Source organism: Syngnathoides biaculeatus, chromosome 9, assembly GCF_019802595.1.
Source record: "Syngnathoides biaculeatus isolate LvHL_M chromosome 9, ASM1980259v1, whole genome shotgun sequence".
Taxonomy (NCBI): domain Eukaryota; kingdom Metazoa; phylum Chordata; class Actinopteri; order Syngnathiformes; family Syngnathidae; genus Syngnathoides; species Syngnathoides biaculeatus.
In genome coordinates, this window is record NC_084648.1 from 25,358,615 (window position 1) to 25,383,328 (window position 24,714).

Consider the following 24,714-nt stretch of genomic DNA (forward strand, 5'->3'; position numbering starts at 1 on the left):
AGTAGGTGTTATTTTTAAGGAAAAGTAACTGTGTAAATGTCTTGGCGATGAAAGGAATATCAAATCAAGTAAGGAGGCTGAAACTTGACATAGAGGGTGATATGCATAATGTGATTAGTGGCTATGCCCCACATGTAGAATATGACCTAATGGTGCAGGAGAAATTCTGGAAGGAGCTAGAAAACTAGTTGTCAGTATCCCAAACAGAGAGAGAGTCCTCATCGGTAATCATTGTAATGGAGATGTTGGTCCACGAAACAGGTCTGATGGAAAAATTGGGCATCCAGGAAAGAAACCAGGATGTTCAGATGGTGATGATATTTTAAAAAGAATGGAAATGGCTGCTGTGCACATTTTCTTTCGGAAGAGGCAGAGACAAAAGGTGACCTACAAGACTGGAGGTAGAAGCACGCAGACGGATTACCACTTGTGCAGACAATGTACTCTGAAGGAGGTTATTGACTGTAAGGCTGTGGGAGGGGAGAGTGTGGCTACACAGGAAACAACGGAAGTGTGAAAGATGACTCTGGTGGTGGTAAGAAAGATTAAGAAGACAAACAAAGAGCAGAGAACCATGTGGTGGAAGCTGAGAAAGGAAATCTGTTGTCCAGCTTTTCGAGAAGAGATGTGACGGGCTCTTGGTGGACAGGAGGAGCTTCTAAAAGACCGTACCATGATAAGGTGATCAGAGAGACAGGCAGGAGAGTACTTGATGTATACTCCTGGCAATCTGTACCAAACTCTGACACTGGTCGTACAGGGACTGGATAGCCCAGATTTGGAGGGTTTGTGACCCCATACTGCCAAACCTCGCCCCACAGGACTCCATGCAGCTTCTGAGGAAGCACGGCCAGTCACAAAAGCTGCTGAGACAATTCTATACAGTGGTCAGGCATTTTTCTTATTTTTGGTTCAGAATTAGTTTTTTTGTTGCTGGCACTTCCATCCTGGAGCTTGGACTTCTCCAAGATAGCATGACGCTAGTCCGGTCCGGTCAACAAAAGCACAGATTGAGATTCACTCATTTGTTTTTATTTTTATTTTTAAATCATTAAAATTTTAATAATGAATATTTTTCCAGTATCATGAATGAATTTCTCCAGTTGAGGAATAAGTACACTTGAAAATACAAGCAGCTTTTCCCAGGATCAGTCTCAAAGAAATTTAAGCGCATGGAGTTCTTGACATGTTCATGACAATTGCCGTACCAGTGGCATGTTTCTAGAGCCGTGAGGAATTTCGGGCGAGATGGTTGTTGGCTCCAGAAAGGTAGGTGTATTCTCGTAACACGTCTTACCCGCATGGGTGATGAAGGCTACCTGGGCTTACAAAGAGTTAGTGATTATTGGCTATTGTTCTACAAACTCCAAACCCCTAACAAGTGCAAATGAAGAGTTCAGAGGCAAATGCAGTTATATTTTTGTTGTTTCTGTAGATTTATATATATATATATATATATACACTAAATACATAAACAAAACCACTACTTTCTTTAACACTTTTTTTCTAGTTTACCTTACACCCGCCCGCCTACCCACCCTGCTCTTAAAGACGTACACTCATAATTACAAATGTTACAGTACTTACGCAGCCCATCAATGTGTTTTATAATGACAGAATCCGCCACCGCTGCTTTAGTTAGGAACACAGTGTGGGAAACGCAGAGCAAAGATGAGCTCGACATGCTGCTTATGTTTACTTTTGATATTAATGGAGAAAGTTAAAAAAGAAATGCTGTTGTTTAAAGATGCAATAACTCTCGGAGTATGTGTATAATCAAAGAAAAAGTGGTTAAACCTTTCCCTTTTCCGAGTGGGAAAGGTCTGATCTGAAGTCACCATAGAAAGTGCAGGATGAAATGGTGTGTAATTTTAAAATGGAAACAGACCAGGTCATTGAGGGTCAGAAGGGAAGAATGCAAAGATTATCAGGTAGTTGGTGGAGTTGCCACACTACAAGTTAGTTGATAAATTATTCATTTGGCAAATTCAATGCACCAAATGAACTCTGTGACAATATTTCCCGTCTGTTTGACAATTTCTATATGTTTGGATTTTTATTTTTTTATTTTTTTGCAAGTGTAAACCTTTAGTGAATCAGGGTCAAAGTCTTTGCAGTCCTACTTAGAAACAAAGATTTTAAAGTGACTTATGCAAACCAGAGTAGAAACTTGCAGGGTGCTGATCAGCCAGTTCTTAGCTCTATTTTTGAAGTGAATGTCTGTAGCTGATTGGTAGCAGATTTTTTTTTTTTTTCATTTTTCTGTTAAGGCCTCATGTCATTGTGTGTGGCTCCTTCTGTGCGTCCACGCTCAGGAGAATAGGCTGTTTACAGAAACACAGTAAAGTGAGCATCCAAACTGGAGAGAGGGAAAGACGAAAGAAACTGAAGGACGATATTGGCAGTGCTGTATAGTGAAAGAATACATGGAGTTGACGTGGAAAAAAAATGAGCATCAGATACATGGAAACAATTTAAAATCAATACTTCAAGAGCAAAACTGCAAATTAGAAATTTCAACCTCGGGAGTCTCCACTAACTACCTACATTAGGCATATGCATAGTGTTCACCCATTAGTTCTAGACAACTTCCCTCTCAATTGACTATTAGTCTTTATATCAACATGTATACTGTACTCGAGCGGCATCAACTACTAGAGACAAATCCCATGTCCTGAGCTGATTCTAAATCTGATTAGATTAGAGAAAAAACAAGTATGAGAACTTGCTGTTTTTAAAGCAAATCGAAGCACAACAAATTTATTTATATCGTGCATTTCATACGCAAGGTAAGTCAATGTGCTTTACATAATTAATAGCAAATAATGAAAATGTCAACAAAAATATATATAGAAAATGAAAAATAAAAGTCCAATTAAAAACATCATACAGTCAAGAAATATCATTAAAAGTCGAAATGCTCTAAAAACCATGAAAAAAAGAAGTGTGTTCTAGCAGGATTTGAAAACATTCACACTTGGGGTTCACCGTCTGTTGGTAACTTAATGGATTTGTGTGCAGCGTAATAGCTAAATGCTGCTTCACCATGTTTGCCTTGGACTCTCCACTCCAGTATTTGACCTGAGTCTGTTGATCTCAAAGCTCTGATGATTTTTTTATTCCATAAGCATTGGTTATATGTATTCAGGACCTAAATCATTTAGTGATTTATAGACCAGTAGCAGATCTTTGAAATCTATTCTAAAGCTGACTGGAAGCCAGTGTAAGAACTTTAGACTTGGAGGTATATGCCGACCCAAGTTGCACCATTCTGAAGGAGCTGTAGCTGTTTAATGGTCTTTTTTGGGTGTCCAATCAGAAGAACATTACAGGAGTCAAGTCTTCTTGCGATAAAAGCATGGATGAGCTTTTCCTGGTCTGCTCGATACATACAAATTTTTACTCCAAATATGTTCTTCAGATGATAAAAGGCAGTTGTTGTGATTGATTTCATACGACTGTTGAAAGTCAGGTCGTAATCTATCAGAACACCAAGGTTTCGGACCTGGTCTTTGTTTTTTAAAGATGGTGAGTCCATGTGTTTACTAACTGCAATCATTTTTTAGTTATTGCCAAAAACAATTACCGTAATTCTTAGTGTGTATTGTGGTCAAATGTATCCAATATGGCAGGAAATTCTTTGGATGTTTTTTTCCAAGTTATTGTCAAAATTAATGTGAAAGTCCCCTGTTCTGACAAAATAGTTATACTCAGTACAAATAACTGAGAGCATTTCTGAAAAGTCCTCCTTTTATCTTGGAGGTCAAGAAATTATGAAAACAATAACCTTTGGGTCACATTTAACTAGAAAACACAGATATTCAAGGTGGAGAAGCTTGGTGTGGTGTGGCCTGAGGTCCAACGTTGACAATAGTCTTCACCCAATCCATCAGGCCTAACATTGCATTCAGGCAAGGAGACAGGAACCAATATCTACTGCAGATTGTATGGTTGTCTTTGTCATAGAAGGGGAACTCTGAGGGGTGAATGAGAACATCCAGGGCCTCCGTATGTATAGTTACAGGTTTTACAATTGGGTGGTGATAAGTTATCTCAAGGACTTTTTTGAGAGATATTAGACTCCGTGTCATTAGTAAAAAAATAATTTTTTGTTCTTCTTGCGGCAAAAGTGGTTTACATGTTTGACAGCTCCATCACCAACTATGAATGTTTGGGGTCCCAACATTTTCTTGGATGATTTATTTTTTTTCTTTCAGTGGTGTTGGGGGATGAGCATTCTTGGCCAGGGTCTTGTAAAAATGGCTATAATTTATTTGTAAGCCTGATGTCTCTGTTTTGCATTGACAGATTATCTTTTTTCTTCCTCTTCGCTGTAATGACTGCGCAGTCATTACAGTCTTCAGTAGAGAAGGGAGGTATCTTGACGCCTCGTCCTGATGCGAACACCAGGCTTTTGCTAATTAGCAGGCCACACTCATGTCAAGAAACAACATACTTATACACAAAAAAGGAAAAATACAGTCCCAGAGGTTTAAAGTTTCCAGGAATCGCTGCTTCTAAAAATTTCTTTTAGAAGAAAAATAAGCTCATCAGCAAGAAAAAAAGTCAAAAGAGGCAATACAAGCTGCACAGGAAAAAAAACATCTGCACTTTAAGAGAAGCAAGAGGGTACAAATATCGCTACTCCAAATATTTTCAGATTCTATAATACTTCAATAAGCTAAAACTATTACACCTTTTAATGGTCCTCTGTTTTTTCAAATTTTACAGGTATTGTTGTTGTTGTTGTTTGAATCTCCTTCCATCCATTTTCATAGCCAGCTATCCCCATGTTGATGCTGGAGCCTGTCCCAGCTATCTTTGGGCAGAAGGTGGGGTACACCCTTAACTGGTTCCTAGCCAATCGCAGAGCACATGAAGACAGACCAGAGTCAATCACATCTAGCGGAAATTTAGAGTGTCCAATTAATGCATGTTTTGGGAATGTGGGAGGAAACCAGAGTGCCTGGAGAAAACCCTTGCAGGCACGGGGAATAAAGGCAAACTCCACACAGGAGGGGCCGTGATTGAACACCAGTCCTCAGAATTGTGAGGTCAATGCTTTACAGCCTCTCCACTGTGTTGGCAGGCAATCAGAGATCTCTCCAAGACAGAGGAAAAGGCCAGCCAGTGGCTGTTGATAAAGAACAAAGACCCCAATTGGGTCTTGAAGAAAATTGATGGCACCAAGGGGGAGAACCTTTGACGCTGGGATTCACTGCTGAATCCTCTCAAGTGTGTCGTGGGGCTATCAGGGAAACACTCGATGATGGAAGAAAGCCCACTTGATAACCCGTAGGGTGGCATCACTTATTTGAACATCCGACAGAGCATCATCGGAGCCAAAATATGCATGAATAGAGGGATATTAACATATAGTTCTACTTAATACATGCTTTTGGGATGTGGGAGGTAACCGGAATGCCCAGAGAAAACCCACACAGGCATGGGATAAATATGCAAACGCCACATAGACATAGGCAAGATTGAACCCGGTCCTCAGAATTGTGAGGCCCACGCTTTCCAGCTGAGCCACCGTGCTGTCAATAATAGTAATAATAATAATAATAATAATAATGAGGTCCTGGATTCAATCCTGGACCCGCCTGTGTGGAGTTTACATGTTGGTTTTTGGCCTCGCCGCTTACGTGCGAGTATTTCTCCAGATTCTCAACCTTTTGATGATATTATGGACCATAGATCATGAACTCCCAAAATTCCTTGCATTTGTACGTTGAAGCACATTGACCTTAAATTGTTCGATTTTTCTCACGCACATGTTCACAAAAAGGTGACTCTTGCCCCATCTTTGCTTACATTCTTCAACTTTCTCAGTCTTTTTTACCACCTGTCCCAGTTTTTTCGGAATGAGTTCCAGCCATATAATTTAAAGTTAATGATGAATTCAATTAGATATAGTTTGAACATGATTTGCAAATCAGTGAATTCTGTTTTTATTCATGTTTAACACAATGCCCCAACTTCATTGGATTTGGGTTAGTACAATATAGTTTCATGGTTTCACGGGTAAAGGTCAGAGCTTCTCTTAAGTAAACTTGGTCATTTTTTAGAGCCAAAAGTTTACAGTCATAAATTGAAACATCAGAGACATTAAATACTTTTTCTTTCAAGAAGCTACTTTTTTATACTTATTGACATTTGGCTTGGGACAACAATATAACATTTCCGAAGTCACATTGTTAAATACTATTACTAAAAGACATGTCTCCTCAGTGAGTAGAAAACCAGTGCTTTTATTACAATTAAGTAAATTGTTTTCTGAGCACGTTAATAATTTGTAAGTAAGCAAAGTGTTTCCCCAGGCAAACAAATCTTGGAATCATCACCTCACACTCCATTGTGTTTTTTACAAAAAGAGCATATAATGATGCATAATTACATGTCTCCAAGGTGCAAAATGTCCCAAGAGCTAAAAAAACAAAAAACAAAACAAAACCAAAAAAAAAAAAAGCAGCTGGCAGATGTGATTCTGAAATTAGAAGTGAAAAAAAATCGATTTAGGTTTGAGCTATTTTTAGAGGCACATGAGATGTTATTTATGTTGGACAAAATGGAGGATGTTTCTATGATACAGCAAATCATCTTCCGTCCTTCACGAGTGTCGTGGACTTGCCGTAGTCTATCAGAGCTGTCTTCAGACAAGAGGCAGGGTACCCTCTGAACTGGTTGTCAGCCATTTGCAGGGGACTTTTTTCTTAAACAAATTAATGGAATGATCCAGTAATAACAAGGTGCTCAAGCTCGTAAGAGTACAATTTGGTCAATGGTATCTCACACTTGGGAAACATTGACATGCATTATTATTTTTTACTACTTATTTTTACTAGGGTCACAGGTATCAAGCGCAAGCAGCAAGTGGTTGGACCCAAATGCAGGACTCCGAGGCAGTAACATGATGTTGAGGGTAGTTTTATTCCAGGCAGCGATCATACACAGGTGAGCAGTAAAAAAGGCAGAGGCACAAAAACATGTGGAAAAAGGCAAGATTAAAAAACATAAAAACGAGGTTGGATAATTACTAGGCAAAAACAAGACTTGACTATACTTGGCTAAGGTGGCACAGGAACGCTGGCCATAACAATGAGGCAAATACACAACAAGAGGCTCTGTCATGAGCAAGTGACATGGAATAGGACCCAAATGTAGGACTCCGAGGAAGGTCAATGATTTTTGAGGGTAGTTTAATTACCCCCCCCTCCCCCACCCAGTCGGTCTGGCGGTTGTCCAGGCCACCCAAAGCGAGAAACTTGGCTGAGCAGTTCAAGAGGTCGGCTAGGACGCCAAGCACCAGGATCGCTATGGGGTGACTCAGGTGGACGTCCATGAGGATGGTCCCAATGGCAAAGCAGCAACAAAACATCAGCAGGTGACAGCTGCCAACGAAGTACCACTGAGGCATGGTGAGAGCTGGTGGCTCCTGACACTGTTCGAGCACCACCGAGGTAGGCCGGATGCCACCGAGGCTTGGGCGACAGCCAGTTGAGGGTTGAGCGCTGCCGAGGCTTGGGTGAGAAGCACCTGTGGCTTTGGCTCCACCGAGACCTGGGAAAGAGGCAGCTGGGGCTCTGACTCCACCGAGTTGTGAGTGAGAGCCGGCTGGGCTCTGGCACCGCCAAGACATGAGTGTGAGGCGGCTGGGGGTCAGCCTCTGCCGCAACATGAGCAAAAGGTGTCTTGGAGTCAGGCGCCGCTGAAACATGAGCAAGAGCCGGCTGTAGGTCAGACACAGCCGAGACATGAACAAGAGGTGGCTGTGGGTGAGGTGCCCCCGAGACATGAGCAAGAGGCGGGTCTGGGTGAAATAATGGGTGAATGGGCGAAAAGGCAAGCTGACATACTGGCGGATTTAACTTGATGTGGCTTGGGCGGAGTGTAGCAGGAGGCATAAAAACAGCTTTGTGCTGCCATTAGTCCATATTAATGTAAGTAGCTTTTTATCCCCCATGCTTATCTCCGACAACACCTGAGGAACTCCATTCCTGTCACCAAATCTCGAAGAGGTGTTCATGTGTTTAACAGATGGTCCTTGCTTTTTTTTTTTTAACCTATAAGAACCAAAGGTGCCAAAATGCTGTGTATTTTATAGATCAGGGCTGTCAAAGTCAGTTTTATTGTGGGCCTTGTAGTTGTGGTTTCCCTCAATGGGCCGTGGTGACTGAATCATTAAAAATGTTTCATTGCTCTCATTACATTTGCTAAATAGTTTTGATCTCAAAAGTGAAGGAAGCCGTGCCTGTATGGGTGTTCTCCAGCCCCTCCGGTTTCCTCCCACATCCCCAAAACATGCACTAATTGGAGAATCAAATTTCCCTTAGTGCAAATGGTCATTTGTTTCGATGTGCCCTGCCATTCACTAACAAGAATATGAAGTTAACTGGGATAGGCTGTGGCACTCCTATGAGGAAAAGTGGCTTGGAAAATGTATGTAAACCATAAAATGTTATCTCTCTCTCTCCCTCTCATTCTCTGTCTGTCTATATACTTTATTTGAGTCACTGATGGTGTAGTGGGACACACACCTGCCTTTGGTGCGGGCAGCATGGGATCAATTCAAGCTCGATGATGGTGTAAATATCTGCCCTGCGACTGACTGACCACCAGCTCAGCGTGTAGTCTGCCTTTCGCCCGATGCTCGCTGGGATAGGCTCCAGCTTTCCCGCAACCCTTGTGAGGATAAGTGGCTTGGATAATGACATGACAATATATATACCCTCAACATCATGTTACTGCCTCAGAGTCCTGCATTTAGGTCCAACCGCTTGCTGCTTGGGCGTCACACCTGTGTCCCTAGTAAAGATAAGCAATAAAAATAATCATGTTTGTCAATGTTTCCCAAGTGCGAGATACCACTGACCAAAATGTACTCTTATGACCTTGAGCAGCTTGTTGTCGCTGGATCATTACATTAATTTGTTTTTTTTAAAAAAAGCCTCTGAAAATGGCTGACAACCAGTTCAGAAGGTACCCTGCCTCGTGTCTGAAGATAGCTTGATAGACTACGGCAAGTCCACGACGCTAGTGAGGATAAGCGGAGTGGAAGATGAATTGATATATCATAGAAACACTCCCCATTTTGTCCAAGATAAATAACATGTGCCTCCAAAAATACTGTAGCTCAAAGCTAAATATTTTTTTTACCTGTAATTTCAGAATCCCATCTGCCAGCTGTTTTTTTTTTTTTTTTTATAGCTCTTGGGGCATTTTTCACCTTGGAGACATCTAATTATGCATCATCTTATGCTTTTTTTGTATAAAACAAATGAGTGTTAGGGGATGCTTCCAAGATTTGTTTACCTTTGATGGTGAAACACTTTGCTTATTTAGAAATTATTAACATGCTCAGAAAACGGTTTACTTAATTGTAATAAAAGGAAATGTGTCTTTTAGTAATACTATTTAACAATGTGACTTTGGAAAGATAATATTATTTACAAAAAAGCTGGAACAGGTGGTAAAAAAAACTAAGAAAGTTAAAGAATGTTCATCAAACACCTCTTTGAAACATCTCACAGGTGAACAGACAATTTGGGAACAGGAGGTTGCCATAATTGAGTATAAAAGACCATCCCTGATTTGTCATTCATGAGCAAAGATGGGGCGAGAGTCACCTTTCTGTGAATAAGTGCGTGAGATAAATTGAACAGTTTCAGGACAATGTGCTTCAATGTACAATTGCAGGGAATTTAGGGATTTCATGATTTATGGTCCATAATATCATCAAAATGTAAAGAGAAACTGGAGAAATCCCCACATTTAACCAGCGAGGCTGAAAACCAACATCCACACAGAACTGTGAGGTCATTGCTTTCCAGCTGACCCACCGTGCCTTCTTCTTCTTCTTCTTCTTCTTCTTCTTCTTCTTATTCTTCTTATTCTTATTCTTATTATTATTATTATTATTACGGGCAGCACGGTGGGTCAGCTAGAAAGCGTTGGCCTTACAGTTCTGAGGTCACGTGTTCGATCCTGGACCTGCCTGTGTGAAGTTTGCATGTTCTGCCTGCTATTTATTTTTATTATTTATCTATATATAATTATTATTATTGTTTACTTTGTTAATTTCGCCTCATTCCTTTTTCTTTTTAACCAGGAAAAGGAGCAAAGTTGATGCTATATGTTAAACAACACGCATCTGTTTCCGTTTGTGGTGACCATGGAGGAATGGGTGGAATTGCATGGCATCATCACAATGCCAGTTCAGCATAAATGGCCAGATAATGAAATGTAAGAGTTACTTCTGTATCTATGAGTTAAACAGTACCCTTAAATGGCTCATGTCATGAAATGGATGATTTTTAGTATGTTATTAATGAAAAAACGTCAGCCAATATGGGCCCATGCGTTTTTTTCAACACAAAACATGATTTTGACGTATATAGCCATGAAAATCCTCTCGGGGATTTGTTTTCGAGAAGAAGCAGGAAGTGACGTACAGGACATAGGCGCCCCCTAGTGGACTCGTTTGTTTCCATTAGTTTTACCTCCGGGAAGGTAGCTCGTTGTTCCTTCGTGTTAGTCAAAATGCCGGCTCATTGCGTTTCTGGACATTGCTTGAACACTCGGGAGAATGGATTTAGCCTTCATAAGTTTGCAAAAGACCCGGTTTGTTGTGAAAAATGGATTGCACGGGTGCAGAGGACGAGAGCTTTGTGGGTTCCAAATAACAGGTAGGCAGTAATGTGCCCCGGCTCGACGTTGTTCAACAAGTACTGCTGGGGCTTTGAACATACCCCTAAAAGCAGCACGGCTCCATTGTATGCTCCCACGGCGCAGAAAATCAGCCACACCGGATGAGGTGCCGCGTTCGGCGGTCACTGCTTTTGCGCCACATTCGGCGGTCACTGCTTCTGCGAAGGCTGCGCGTAGGGCTTTGGGGAGAGAGGCGGCTCTGAAGAACCCAGCTGAGAATGCGTCACACAGCCGCGTGCGTGAATAAAGTGCCCCGGCTTGACCGTGTTGCTCAGTATTGCGGCGTCTGTGAACACCCCCCTAAAGCTGGACGGCTCGGCTGCATCATAAACCACACCGGCTGACTGCGATGACCTGCGATGGCTCATCTCCGCTGCGGAAGTGGATCGGACGGGGATGCGGTCTGGCTGTGATCGCATATCATCTGAATATGGCTTGAAACAATAGTGTAATATTGCCCCGGTAACTTCACTCGGTTGTGTGGTGTTCTCCTTTTTGAAAAGAGCTTCCGTGTCAGAAGGGGCGCATTCGTCTCTCATAGTTAGGGTGCACCGCGTGTTTTCAATGTCACCCGGACATTCAAGGGTGACATCACGGACGGAGGACGCAGCCAATATGGCGACCACTTGGATATCGTAGAATGACACTTGTGGAACTTTGCGCATGGATGACGCGTTCTCCACTCACATTTATTTTTTCGTATAGACATTGAAGTGAATAATGTTATATGTACTTTTCATTACATTATATATTTAAAATGTTTATAGGAATGACACTTGGGCTTTAAAGTGACATAGCAAGGCATAGACACATTTGGTTCTGTGATAATTGTATTCTCTGATTAAGCTGTTGCATGTCTTGGACAAAGCGTTTCTTTTATCAATAGGCACAGTGATCTTAAATCAAATGCATAAAATGGAAAGAAGGATATAATAATCCAGTACATTGGACACAGAGGGAGCAATGGAAGAACATAAGAGCTTGTTCATTACTACCATCATTGTTTGATACCCCAAGTTGGATCTAAAGGGACTTCTTTTAAAGAATCCTCACATTGGGAAAGAGATACTTAACGCTAAAACACACAAACCAAAACCAGAATGAATGAGATTTACTTCCCTTTGCAGACAGTGGGTCGTTTGTTCACCATTGTAACTTCAAAACATTGTCTGGGGAGGCCATTTTCTATTATTTAATGAGGCCAATAGGAAAAATAGAAACGTATTTTCTTGTATCCTTGGATACAGTGATGCTTATATTTTTTCATCCTTTGCTGACTTGTAAGTCTACTTACTTACAAATATGTGAACAGTCTCCATTTTTTCTATGGTGGTTTAGTGATCATGGCAGTATTCTGAATCTCAGATACATGTATGTAATTTGCATCAAAATTTGCAACGTGATTATCAATAGATGAGAATATTTCCCGTATGTGCTTGTAATTTTTTACAGAAAAAGAATGGGGAAAAAATATAATAGTTATTTATAATTTTTTTAAAGACAAAAATGTACTACTCCACACAATTTGAGATTACATTTGTGTGGATGTGAGCCACAAAACCAAAAGCATCATGTGGTGAGTTTTCAACTGGAAGACATTACGCACACATACTAATCCATAGACAGAAACTCCCCAAAAATCCCTTTTGGCCTTGACATCCTTTGTGTTTATTTTTTTCCTTTAAATCTCTCTCTCTCTCTCTCTCTCTCTCTCTCTCTCTCTCTCTCTCTCTCTCTGTCTATCGATAGATAGATAGATAGATAGATAGATAGATAGATAATAGATAGATAGATAGATAGATAGATAGATGATAGATAGATAGATAGATAGATAGATAATAGATAGATAGATAGATAGATAGATAGATAGATAGATAGATAGATAGACAGTGAAGAAAAAATAAGTATTTGAAGATAATCTAAAAGGAAAAATCTAGAAATCACAATGTATGATTTTTTTTAAAGATTTGTGTGATACAGCTGCAAATTAGTATTTCAACACCTGTCTATCAGTTAGAATTCTGACCCTCAAAGACCTGTTAGTCCACCTTTAAAAGTCCACCACCACTCCATGTATTATCCTGAATCAGATGCACCTGTGTGAGGTCGTAGCTGCATAAAGACACCTGTCCACCCCATACAATCAGTCAGACTCAAACTTGGAACATGGCCAAGACCAAAGAGCTGTCCAAAGACACCAGAGACAAAATTGTTCAACTCCACACGGCTGGAAATGGCCACGGAGAACTTGCCAAGCATCTTGGTGAAAAAAGGTCCACTGTTGGAGCAATCATTAGAAAATGGAAGAAGCTAAACATGATGGTCAATCTCAATCGGAGTAGAGCCCCATGCAAGATACAGTGAAGAAAATAAGTATTTCAACACCCTGCTGTATTGCAAGTTCACCCACTTAGAAATCATGGAGGGGTTGGAGATGAAATGTTCAGGCGCCCTTGGAAACATTATTTTTGGGAATCAAGAACAACGACTTGGTGTAACTTAATAATGGAAAGTGTTAATGGTAGTTCATTGGAGACAGCCGCCGCTTGCTGTCATAATGGCCCCAAGGTTGAAAACCACTGCATTAGCTTATTTAGGGGTACATGTGAATGTTTCCTTGTTCTGTGGATATTACAGTATTTACACATAGTATGTTAATATTTTTGAATTGTCAAAGGAAAAGATCAAATTTATTTATACATGCATGCTCTGGGATTTTGATCCCTGATGATGTTTTTCGCATTAATAATGATTATATACCGTGTCTCAGACAGTGTCAAGATAACGTTGTTCGCTGGCAGTAAAGGCATAGTTTAAATCATACAGAAATCATGGAGTATTTTTTTTTATAGCACTTAAAGCTTTGCACAGACACGAGTCACTAATTCTCACTCACAGCTCAGTTGAGTATGTATGTAACTATATGTATTTGTTATACGTATTCTTGTAATGTTTCATGGAAGAAATGAGATACCATTTTTATGACTACCATTGTAATGGTAGACCTGGCTTGTACAAGGGTTAGACTTTTCCTAAAAAAGCAACTACTACTGTTTGCATTGCCTGAGTCAACGCAAAATCTAAGCCACCTTATCAACAGCCAGTTGGCAATCCCTCAACCCTTTTCAGCAGCTCAATACAAACCATTACTCCCTGACCTTTTTTACAAATACAGAATGTGGCGTGTCAGCATTTGTGATTTTATCAATAGGGGAAATCTTAATTAATGGCTAATATTGAGTCACTACCATATCTGTAACTACATACACTTCAACTTGTACAAAATATAGATTTTCCCTGGGTATTTGTTGTGTTTAAACAGAAAACATTCAAAACATAATAAGTATAACTATTATTTCAACTGGAATACATGACTACCAGGCACCTAAATGTCTATTGATAAATTCATGCCATTCTATCCATCTCCAAATTCTCCAAATCAAGCTTGTTTTTCCACCACAGCACTAGACACCACATCTTACTATGGGAAAAGCCTGCTAACCTAAATGGCATGGTCTGTGATGCAGCATATGCACTTTCCAGTAGGAACCCATCTGACGGGAGCTCTCACTGAGGACGACCCACATAGTCTCCACATGTGTGAGACAGAACGGCCTGTATGCACGTTGCCTTTCAACTAATGAAGCTTAGTCTTACACATTAAACTATTAGCTGGTTTTATCCAACATGGGACTCAAAGCAATTCCAATTAAACACATAGACTTAGACACATACTTAACCATTTACACTTAAACATTGAGTACAAAAGATGAACCACAAGCGACAAGACAGGATCAAAACGTCATTGTGCACATCAAAATGTTGTGATTGCATAAAAATTGTGTCACATTTTCTCATTACACACAGTATAACCTTCATGGATGAATACAGTTCATTCCTGTTCAGCAATCATCTTTTGGATTTCAGAACAATAATAATGGAAATAGAAGTAAGGTCAAAGGGATGCTATCAGAAATCCTTTATTTGTGTCCACACTTAAAATAACATTATGGCCCATGGTTTTACAAGTGGAAAAATAAATTAGCCAATCAATAATATGAAGACAGGCACAGTGGTGCGACTAGTTAGAGTAGCCTCACAGTACTGAGCAACGGGGTTAAAATACCAGCCCTGCCTTTGTGGATTTTGCATGTTCTCCCCGTCCCTGCATTGGTTTTCTCCGGGCACTCTGGTTTCTTCCCATATCCCAAAACATGTATTAATTGGAGACTCTAAATTGCCTTTGAATGTGATTTTCAAGTGGAAATGTTTGGTTCTATGTGCCCTCTAATTGCCTGGCAACCTGTTCAGGGTGTACTCGGCCTGCTGCCCAAAGATAACTGGGATAGACTACACCACTCCTGCGACCCTTGTGAGGATAAGTGGCTAAGAAAATGGATGGATGGATGGATGGATAGATGGATAGATGGATGGATAGATGGATGGATGGATGGATGGATGGATGAATGGATGGAAGGATGGATGGATGGATGGATGGATGGATGGATGGATAGTAATATATAGCACATTCCAGTCACATTCGGCAGTCAAGGTTCAAGTCCTTCGAGAGCCAATGGTACCCCCTATGAAGCACTCTTGAGGACAGTTAACTGAACAAATTTCTGGGAGTCTACATCACGGACAAACTCACTTGGACTTTAAATACCACTGCAGTGGTGAAAAAGACCCAGCAGCGACTCCACTTCCTGAGAGTGCTCAGGAAGAACAACTTGGAAGCGAAGCTGCTTCAGGCCTTCTACAGAACCACCGTGGAGAGCATCCTGACTTACTGTATCACAGTGTGGTATGCTGGATGCACAGCAGCGGACAGGAAAGCTCTGCAAAGATTGGTCAACAGTGCCCAGAAGATCGCTGGCTGCTCTCTGCCCTCCTCAAAGGACATTGCCAACTCCCGCTATCACAGCAGAGCCACTAATATTGTAAAGGACTCTTCATATCCTGGTCATTTTCTGTTTAACCTGCTGCCCTCTGGCAGGCAGTACAAGTCACACAAAACACAGACAACCAGATTCAAGGACAGCTTTTTCCCCAGAGCCATCAACTGCTTGAACTCAAACCACTGAACATAACAACAATGTAATGCAATATTTTGTAACTGCACTTTTGTGCATTTATTTATTTATTTACTTATTTTAGCAACAACTGTACCATGATGTTTTATCTATTGCTTTTTTTTTTACCCAAGATGTTCTTCAATTTTTATTCTATTTTATTGCACCTAGCGGAGAAGACTCATCAATTCATTGTATGCACAGCATGTCATGACAATAAAGGCTTTTGATTGATTTTTGAGTTAAAATTCCATCCATCCATTTTCTTAGCCCCTTATCCTCACAAAGGTCATGGGAAGTGCTGGAGCCTATCCCAAATGTCGACGGTAGGGGACGGGGTACAAATTGAACTGGTTGCCAGCTAATTGCAGGGCACATCAAGACAAACAGCTGCACTTACAATCACACCTCGGTGCAATTTAGAGTGCCCAATTAATGTTGCATGTTTTCAGAATGTGGGAAAGTGGAGTGCCCAGAGAAAACCCATGCAGGCATGGGAAGAACGTGCAAACTCCACACAAGCGGGTCCGGGATGGAACCGAGGAGCTCAGAACTGTGAGGCCAACGCTTTAAAGTTGCTTCACCATACTGCCTAATTTAACTTGGATCTTATTTAATTCTTGTGACTGGACTCTTCTGGTTGTCTTAGATGTTAGACCTCTCATCTGAGAACTGGTGAAATTCACTCAGATAAGAGGCAAGAGGTCTTCTAAGAGAACCAGACCAGTCCAGTTGTTATCGGTTCAATGCCCTGAGAATTAAATGACCTGAAAGAATAAGAATATTCATAGGCGTGCCTTATTTAATTTAATTTATTTCATCTACAGGACATGTGAAAAACACTATCCATGATAATGAAAACAAAGAAATGCAATGTTTATTAAGGGATGACATTTGTGTTACTTCATGACCATACCACTATCACGCTACAAGGTGGATGGATCAATGCCTCACATGATTTCAAAATTCCAAAAGCATGTGAAATAGAATGAAAGTATAATCTGTCATTTTAAAAAAATGACACCACTGACAAACCTGACAATCACTCATCAAAACAAAGTAAGACACATTTAAAGTTGTTACTCATGTCATGTGTGTATATACAATAGAACACTCACAACAATCCTTTATACAGTTTGGAAGACGCCAGTATCATTTAGCTTTCTCAGGGTTCAGGCAAGAAGTAGGACTCAGATGCAGAAAGAACAGTGATATTGGGGCAAAACATGGGATTCAGGATTCCAGTGTGGAGTAGGCTGGCAGAGTGGGAGGGCAGGTTGTCAATGGGCCCAAGGAGATGAACACGTTGTTGCAGTGGTCCGGAGGAGATAGCAAACTGAAGACAGACAAGAGGCTAAGAAAATGTCTCGAAGCAAATCAAGAAGTTATGGTGGCTAGGCTATGAATGTGAAGAGTCGTGTTGGTAGTTTGGTGATGAGTTAGAGTCCCACAGCATCTTAAAAGCACTCCAGTGTAATTAGGGTGACAAGCTGCAGCTCTTGAACACCCACACGTCACTCCAGCTAAAACACACTCATGACACACCAACACACAGACACACACACGCACAGGACTCAGGACAGCAGCCCAGACACATTCAAACTGATAGGGAATTTAGAGTTTTCAATTAATCTACCATGGATGTTTTTGGCATGTGGGAGTAAACCGGAGTACCCAGAGAAAACCCACACAGGTACAGGGAGAACATGCAAACTCCACACAGGTGACCTTTTAACCCAGGTCGTCAAAACTGGGAGGCAAATGTGCTAACCAGTTGTCCACCAGGTCACCACTAAAAATCAGAATGGTAATTATTTTTAAATACTGTTTTAAATGGGGGCAGCAGGATGGTTCAGCAGGAAAGCTTTGGCCTCACAGTTCTGAGGTCCTGTGTTTGATCCCGGCCCCGCTGCGGGCAGTCTGGTTTCCTTCCACATTCCAAAAACAATTGGACACTAAATTGCCCCGAGGAGTGATTGTGAGTGCGGTCTGTCTGTCTCTGTGTGCCCTGTGATTGCCTGGCAACCTGTTCAGGGTGTACCTTGCCTCGTGCCCATTGACAGCTGGGATAGGCTCCAGCACTCCCGTAACCCTCGTGAGGATAAGCGGCTAAGAAAATGGATGGATGGATGTTTCAAATTGATCCCTTTGTACCATGAAAATCTAGTCAAGACCTGATCTCGAGAAATTAATCCTTTATTGCTCACTGACCTGAGATCTTGTGAGTATGATAATGACATGCGGCATGGTCGAGCACCTGGAAAGGGTTGGCCTCACAGTTCTGAGGTCCATGGATCGATCCCGGCCCCGTCTGCGTGGAGTTTGCATGTTGTCCCCGTGCCTGCGTGGGTTTTCTCTGGGCACTCCGGTTTCCTACCATATCCCAAAAAAAATTGCAACATCAGGTCAGGACAACTCAAAATGAAAAATGTGGTGAAGAAAGCGAATGAATCGAGAGGAACTGAAAAGTTGTGTTGTGCAAGTCTCCAATTTAGTCTCCAACTGGGCAGTTGAAAGCACTTGGTCAGTCATTAGCATGCAAAGCTTTTGTCTAAGTCCAGACATTTAATGTCATTCATTTCCCAGGACAATTCTCCCCACTCTGACACCAAGCACTGCAGGTTTTGAGTGTTTTGGAGACTCCAGATGTTACCTCATGCTTGATAAGCAATAACACACAGGCCCCCACCAAGCAATGTAATTCTACCTGAGGTGCATCTATTATGATTGTACTTGCAGGACTACCATGCTGGTGGAAGTGTTTCACAAAGTCACTCAAGTCATACAGTGCCTCTGCTGCTTCAAAAACACACAGCTCTTGGAAAGGGCAAAAAATAAACAATAGGGTACTTCTCTTGATGTTATTAATTAATATCAGGGATTTAATGGAATACTTTTTTGTAGATGGACACTAAATGTTTATACCCACATCCCATAACGACAGTCTTTTGCTTGGCAAATTAATAGAGTATTCTCATCCCGATTTCCTCGTCTAATATTCTTCCGAGCTGGTAACATAATTTACATTGGTTAACATTATTTGTGATTGGTTATGAATGAATGACATTGTCATAAAATGTACGAGGCTCCAGTATTTAGTAATAAAATGCATCTCTCTCAAAGAGTACTTGAGTATTAGCGGTAAAACTAATCCATAAAAAATTAAGGGCATATTGCTGGTATAAAACACTGACCCGGTTTGTACATCATTTAGGAAAACCATGATTTTCTTTAATATGCATTCCATGACTAATAGTCTATGCAACTGATGTTACATTTCATGCTGAAAAGCTGTAACGTTCACGTTAATCTCTTTTGGAAAATACACTGTGATTAACTTTTGGGAGATTTGCATCCTCAATAATTGAGCAAAAAAGTGATATTGTTCATTTAAAAACTACTGTACATCTTTAAATAACTGCATTAGTGTATGGTTATTAAAATAATAACAATATACCAAGTGACTTTTTTTGTTCAACAACGGAACTACTCTGTTAAAGTGAACACTTACTTTGTCTGATAATTTGCGTATAAATTTATACTTTTTGTCATGATCCTGCCGCTTCAGCATGAGCTGTGCAGGTGCCCGCGCGGCTGCGCTGATTGGGAGGCGCACACCTGCTCCTCATGCGGGCTGATCATCCCCTGTATAGATAGGACCCGGTGACGACTGGTCCTCCGCCAGTTCGTTGAGCTTCATGTCCCGTTCCAGCACTCTCGTATTCCTGATTGAACCTGTGTGTACCGACCTCCGTCCGTTCTCTGACCAACCTTGTAAGCCTGACTCCTTGACACTTCTGCCTGCATTGATTGTTTCCCCGTGTACCGACTACTGCCTTCCCACTCATCTGCTCTCTTCGCCCGAAGTCCCAACAACCGCTGCTGCACTGGACTGCCTGCTCGATCCCCGACCTCGGCATACAATCAACGTGTCTCTTCTTGAACTACCTTGCGTCTTCCGAGTTCCTGCATTTGGGTCCTACCTCTCGTTCCGATGGGACGTGACAGAACGAACTGGCCAGCACAGGACCCAGCAGGAAAGACCCGGCGTCGCCGGGACCGACGCAAGGTAGACCGTCTGCCGGAGGACCAAGCCTGTCCAATCCGGGTAGGCTCCCTGACGTCCTCCACTTCCGTGTCTTACGCTCCGCCAACGAGGTATGAATACGTCCCGAACACGACCCGTCCGGCTCCTCATATTCTTCTGGACTCTGACTTTTCGGAATATGAGGAGGACCCCGATTTGTTTGACCAGCTGCCTGAGTACGACTCCGACGACTTTGATTTTGAGTCTCTTTGCCCGGCTTTTGATCCCAGTCAGTTTGCCCCGCCTTCCCGCGCTTCCAGCACCCGAACGTCTTCACCCGGTAGATCCAAGTACACCAATCGGTACGAGGGAACCCGATTGGCCACCTACCCGGGACCTCCGCGGGGCGGCCAGAGGAGACGCCCCGGCCGGGCGCTCCCTGGTGTCTCTCGCTGCGCGGCAACGAAGACACAGTCCTCCCACTCCTCCCCGGAAATGGCGAGGCTTCCAGCCCAGAGGGAGGAGGTGCCGCCAAATCACGAGGCGTTCCGCCGCGAACTGCGGGCGGAGATTGAGCGGCAGAGTGCGGAATTGGCGGCTCTCACGGCCCAGGTCCGGCAAGGATTGGCGATCCAGCCGAGCTACACTGACGTCGCAACGGCGACGGACTTGTTGCTGACTCAGGTTCACGTTGCCGTGGAAACCGACCCGCCTCCTTGTCAAGTGCACGCCACAGTGGGAACAGACTCGCCACCTCAAGTGCACGTTGCAGTGTAGGCGGTTCCGAGCAGAGCTCACGCGGCAGTCGGAACTGACCCGCTCCCGAGACACGCCCACGTGTCAGTTTCGACTGACTCTCCGCCTACTCATGTTCACGTTGCCCTGGAAACGGATTCGCCACCGCGCCACGCCCGCGTTGCCATTTCAACGGATGCAGTGAAAGGTCACGTGGCAGTGGGGACCGACCCGACGCCGCCTCACGTTGCTGTCCAGGAGGTGGCGACGTCTCCACAGCCGCTTCTCGTCCGTGCTCTGGAGTGGCAGTGGCGACTGGCCCGTGGACGCTCCACACTCCTGCTCTGTCGGCGACGGGCACGCCCTCACGTTCCTGTCCAGGAGGTGGCGACAGTTCCCCAGCCGCCTCACGCTCCCGTCCCTGTCCAGGAGGTGGTGACAGTTCCCCAGCCGCCTCACGCTCCCGTCCAGGAGGAGGTGGAGTTGGTGATGCTGCTGCCGCCTTCTCACGTTCCGGTCCAGGAGGGGGCGGTACTGGCGCCGCCTTCTCACGTTGCTGTCCAGGAGGGAGCGGTATTGGCGCCGCCTTCTCACGTTGCTGTCCAGGAGGGGGCGGTACTGGCGCCACCTTCTCAAGTTGCTGTCCAGGAGGGGGCGGTATTGGCGCCGCCTTCTCACGTTGCTGTCCAGGAGGGGGCGGTACTGGCGCCGCCTTCTCAAGTTGCTGTCCAGGAGGGGGCGGTATTGGCGCCGCCTTCTCACGTTGCTGTCCAGGAGGGGGCGGTACTGGCGCCGCCTTCTCAAGTTGCTGTCCAGGAGGGGGCGGTACTGGCGCCGCCTTCTCAAGTTGCTGTCCAGGAGGGGGCGGTACTGGCGCCGCCTTCTCACGTTGCTGTCCAGGAGGGAGCGGTATTGGCGCCGCCTTCTCACGTTGCTGTCCAGGAGGGGGCGGTACTGGCGCCGCCTTCTCAAGTTGCTGTCCAGGAGGGGGCGGTACTGGCGCCACCTTCTCAAGTTGCTGTCCAGGAGGGGGCGCTACTGGCGCCACCTTCTCAAGTTGCTGTCCAGGAGGGGGCGGTACTGGTGCCGCCTTCTCAAGTTGCTGTTCAGGAGGGGGCGGTACTGGCGCCGCCTTCTCACGTTGCTGTCCAGGAGGGGGCGGTACTGGCGCCGCCTTCTCAAGTTGTTGTCCAGGAGGGGGCGGTACTGGCGCCGCCTTCTCAAGTTGCTGTCCAGGAGGGGGCGGTACTGGCGCCGCCTTCTCAAGTTGCTGTCCAGGAGGGGGCGGCGATGGCGCCGCCTTCTCAAGTTGTTGTCCAGGAGGGGGCGGCGATGGCGCCGCTTTCTCAAGTTGCTGTCCAGGAGGGGGCGGCGATGGCGCCGCCTTCTCAAGTTGCTGTCCAGGAGGGGGCGCGATGGCGCCGCCTTCTCAAGTTGCTGTCCAGGAGGGGGCGGCGATGGCACCGCCTTCTCAAGTTGCTGTCCAGGAGGGGGCGGCGATGGCGCCGCCTTCTCAAGTTGCTGTCCAGGAGGGGGCGGCGATGGCGCTGCCTTCTCAAGTTGCTGTCCAGGAGGGGGCTGCGATGGCGCCGCCTTCTCACGTCCCTGTCCAGCAGGCGCTGGGGAGTTCTGTGGAGCCACCCAGGAGCTGGAGAGACTTCGGGGTGGCAGTCATGGCTCTGGTCCTGCTCTCCATCATCTTCTTCGCTCCTGAGTTCACCCAGCCGCTTCAGGACCTGGCCTCGTTGGCGACCAATCCCTGGTCGTCTTGCAACGACGGCGTGGGAGATTTTCGTCCGGAGCAGTGGCCTCCCTCGTTCTGGTTCCTGCCTCGCCGTTTGGTTCCTCACAGAGGTCGTCCGCCCGAATCGCCCCGTGGGGACCCTGGTGCTTGGCATCCAGGTCGTCCTCCTGACCTGTCCGGCCGGACGCCTCGTGTTTGGTGGCCTGGATGGCCACCAGTCTGGGGTTCAGGGGGGGGCGTGCCCTCCTCCGGACCTACTTCCGCCCACCCCTGCCTGTGTTATTGTCTGTTTTTTCGTTTAGGCACGTCTGGGAGCCGTGCCTTTGAGGGGGGGGGGGTACTGTTATGATCCTGCCGCTTCAGCACGAGCTGTGCAGGTGCCCGCGCGGCTGCGCTGATTGGGAGGCGCACACCTGCTCCTCATGCGGGCTGATCATCCCCTGTATAGATAGGACCCGGTGACGACTGGTCCTCCACCAGTTCGTTGAGCTTTATGTCCCGTTCCAGCACTCTCGTATTCCTGATTGAACCTGTGTGTACCGACCTCCGTCCGTTCTCTGACCAACCTTGTAAGCCTGACTCCTTGACACTTCTGCCTGCATTGATTGTTTCCCCGTGTACCGACTACTGCCTGCCCACTCATCTGCTCTCTTCGCCCGACGCCCCAACAACCGCTGCTGCACTGGACTGCCTGCTCGATCCCCGACCTCGGCATACAATCAACATGTCTCTTCTTGAACTACCTTGCATCTTCCGAGTTCCTGCATTTGGGTCCTACCTGTCGTTCCGATGGGACGTGACACTTTTAACATTGAAAGTCCTATTTCATCCTTTATTGCATGTGACTGTGTCTTTTAGGAATTCTTGCTCATTGTGAAGTAGGAGCATAGGAAGTTAAATGAAAATAAAGTTTGTAAACTTAGAACACTACAAAACTGATTCTGGGAATCAACACTTTGGGGACCTCTCTTAGACAGATACATTGAGTCCATTCTGCCGATGACCAAATTTTGAGCCATGTATGCAGCTTCACAACTTCATCAATTGTAATTTATTTTCATAGTGCCAAGACTACATTTTATAACAAGGCAATGACTCTAATGTAATCTTTTGCTATAGTGTATATTAATACTCCATGTCTTGCTTGTGATGTCAAAGGCAGAACACGGAAAAGGACCTAAATGCAAAACTCGTGCCAACTTGTAGTGCGAGCAGAGAGGCCAAAGGTCAGTACACAGGCGGTCAATCGAAAAGGCAACAGTGTCCAAAACAAGAGGCAAAAGCCAAGGTCAAAAACACAAGATTGTATGATTAATAATTGGAACATTTTTTTCACACAGAGGACACATTTAATATGTACGGTGTATATATATTATTGTGTGTGAGTGTGCCTGTGTGTGTCTACTCTTGTACCGACAAAGTAATGTTATTGCATATTCTGCATTGTAACAGACAATTTAATATGATTCAACTTCGGTCTTCGTATGCCCCAGTTTTTGTAAAATGATAATTTATCCATTTATTGATTGCAATATATCCTGTTTTGCAGGTGATTTTAATGCTGACCAAATTATTTGACTTCAACCTCAACAGTGTTACTGAGAGCTCACTATGGAGGTAAGCATATGATACATTTGCTAATGATATTTAAAGGAAGAGACCATTTTTTTTTTTATCTGGGGACAGATTGATAATGGAACTCAAATACAGCAATGACCTATTTCCTAAATATTCAAATATGCACGCAAGGCACCACCCACTGGCAGAGTACTCCAACATGTGGGCTTCCATTCATGGTTTTGACTGAAGATAAAATGTCCATTTTCATAATTCACGAACTCTGCAGAAATACTCCAAATGTATGCCTTGATGTTTGTTGCTGTGTCAGTGTCAATTTGTAGTTGCAGCTGCAAGATTTTGAAAGCTGTTTGTCTTGATTTGAACAAAAGCAGCATGGAATATGATTGAACCATAAGCAGCTGAGTTGGCAAGACTAAAGTTTAAACAATTACAATATTCCATTTGCTAGATCTCTGAGTAAAGAGTACAGTGTTGGAAATATTATTCTAAAGATGATTTTTTTCACTGCTTCTGTCGAAAATTTGTAGATTATATTGAAGTCGGAGCGGGATGGTGGGGCAGCTTTAAAGCCATGGCCTCACAGTTCTGAGCTCCCAGGTTCCATCCCGAACTCGCCTTTGTGGAATTTGCATGTTCTTTCCGTGCCTGTGTGGGTTTTCTCGGGGCTTTCCGCTTTCCTCCCACATCCCAAAAACATGCAACATTAATTGGACACTCTAAACTGCCCCTAGATGTGATTGTGAATGCAGCTGTTTGTCTCGATGTGCCCTGCGATTGGCTGGCAACCAGATCAGGGTGTAACCCTGCCTCCTGCCCGTTGACAGCTGGGATAGGCTCCAGCTCTC

General features: G+C 44.0%; 1 protein-coding gene across 1 annotated transcript in view; it reads left to right on the plus strand.

Annotated features, from left to right (window-relative positions):
- The window catches only part of LOC133506098 (VPS10 domain-containing receptor SorCS1), a 221,651-nt gene that overhangs the window by 46,661 nt on the left and 150,276 nt on the right, over positions 1 to 24,714 (plus strand). The window contains exon 2 of the mRNA XM_061829867.1: positions 23,838 to 23,905. Coding sequence (XP_061685851.1) covers positions 23,838 to 23,905 — 68 coding nt within the window. The remainder of the gene's footprint in view (positions 1 to 23,837; positions 23,906 to 24,714) is intronic.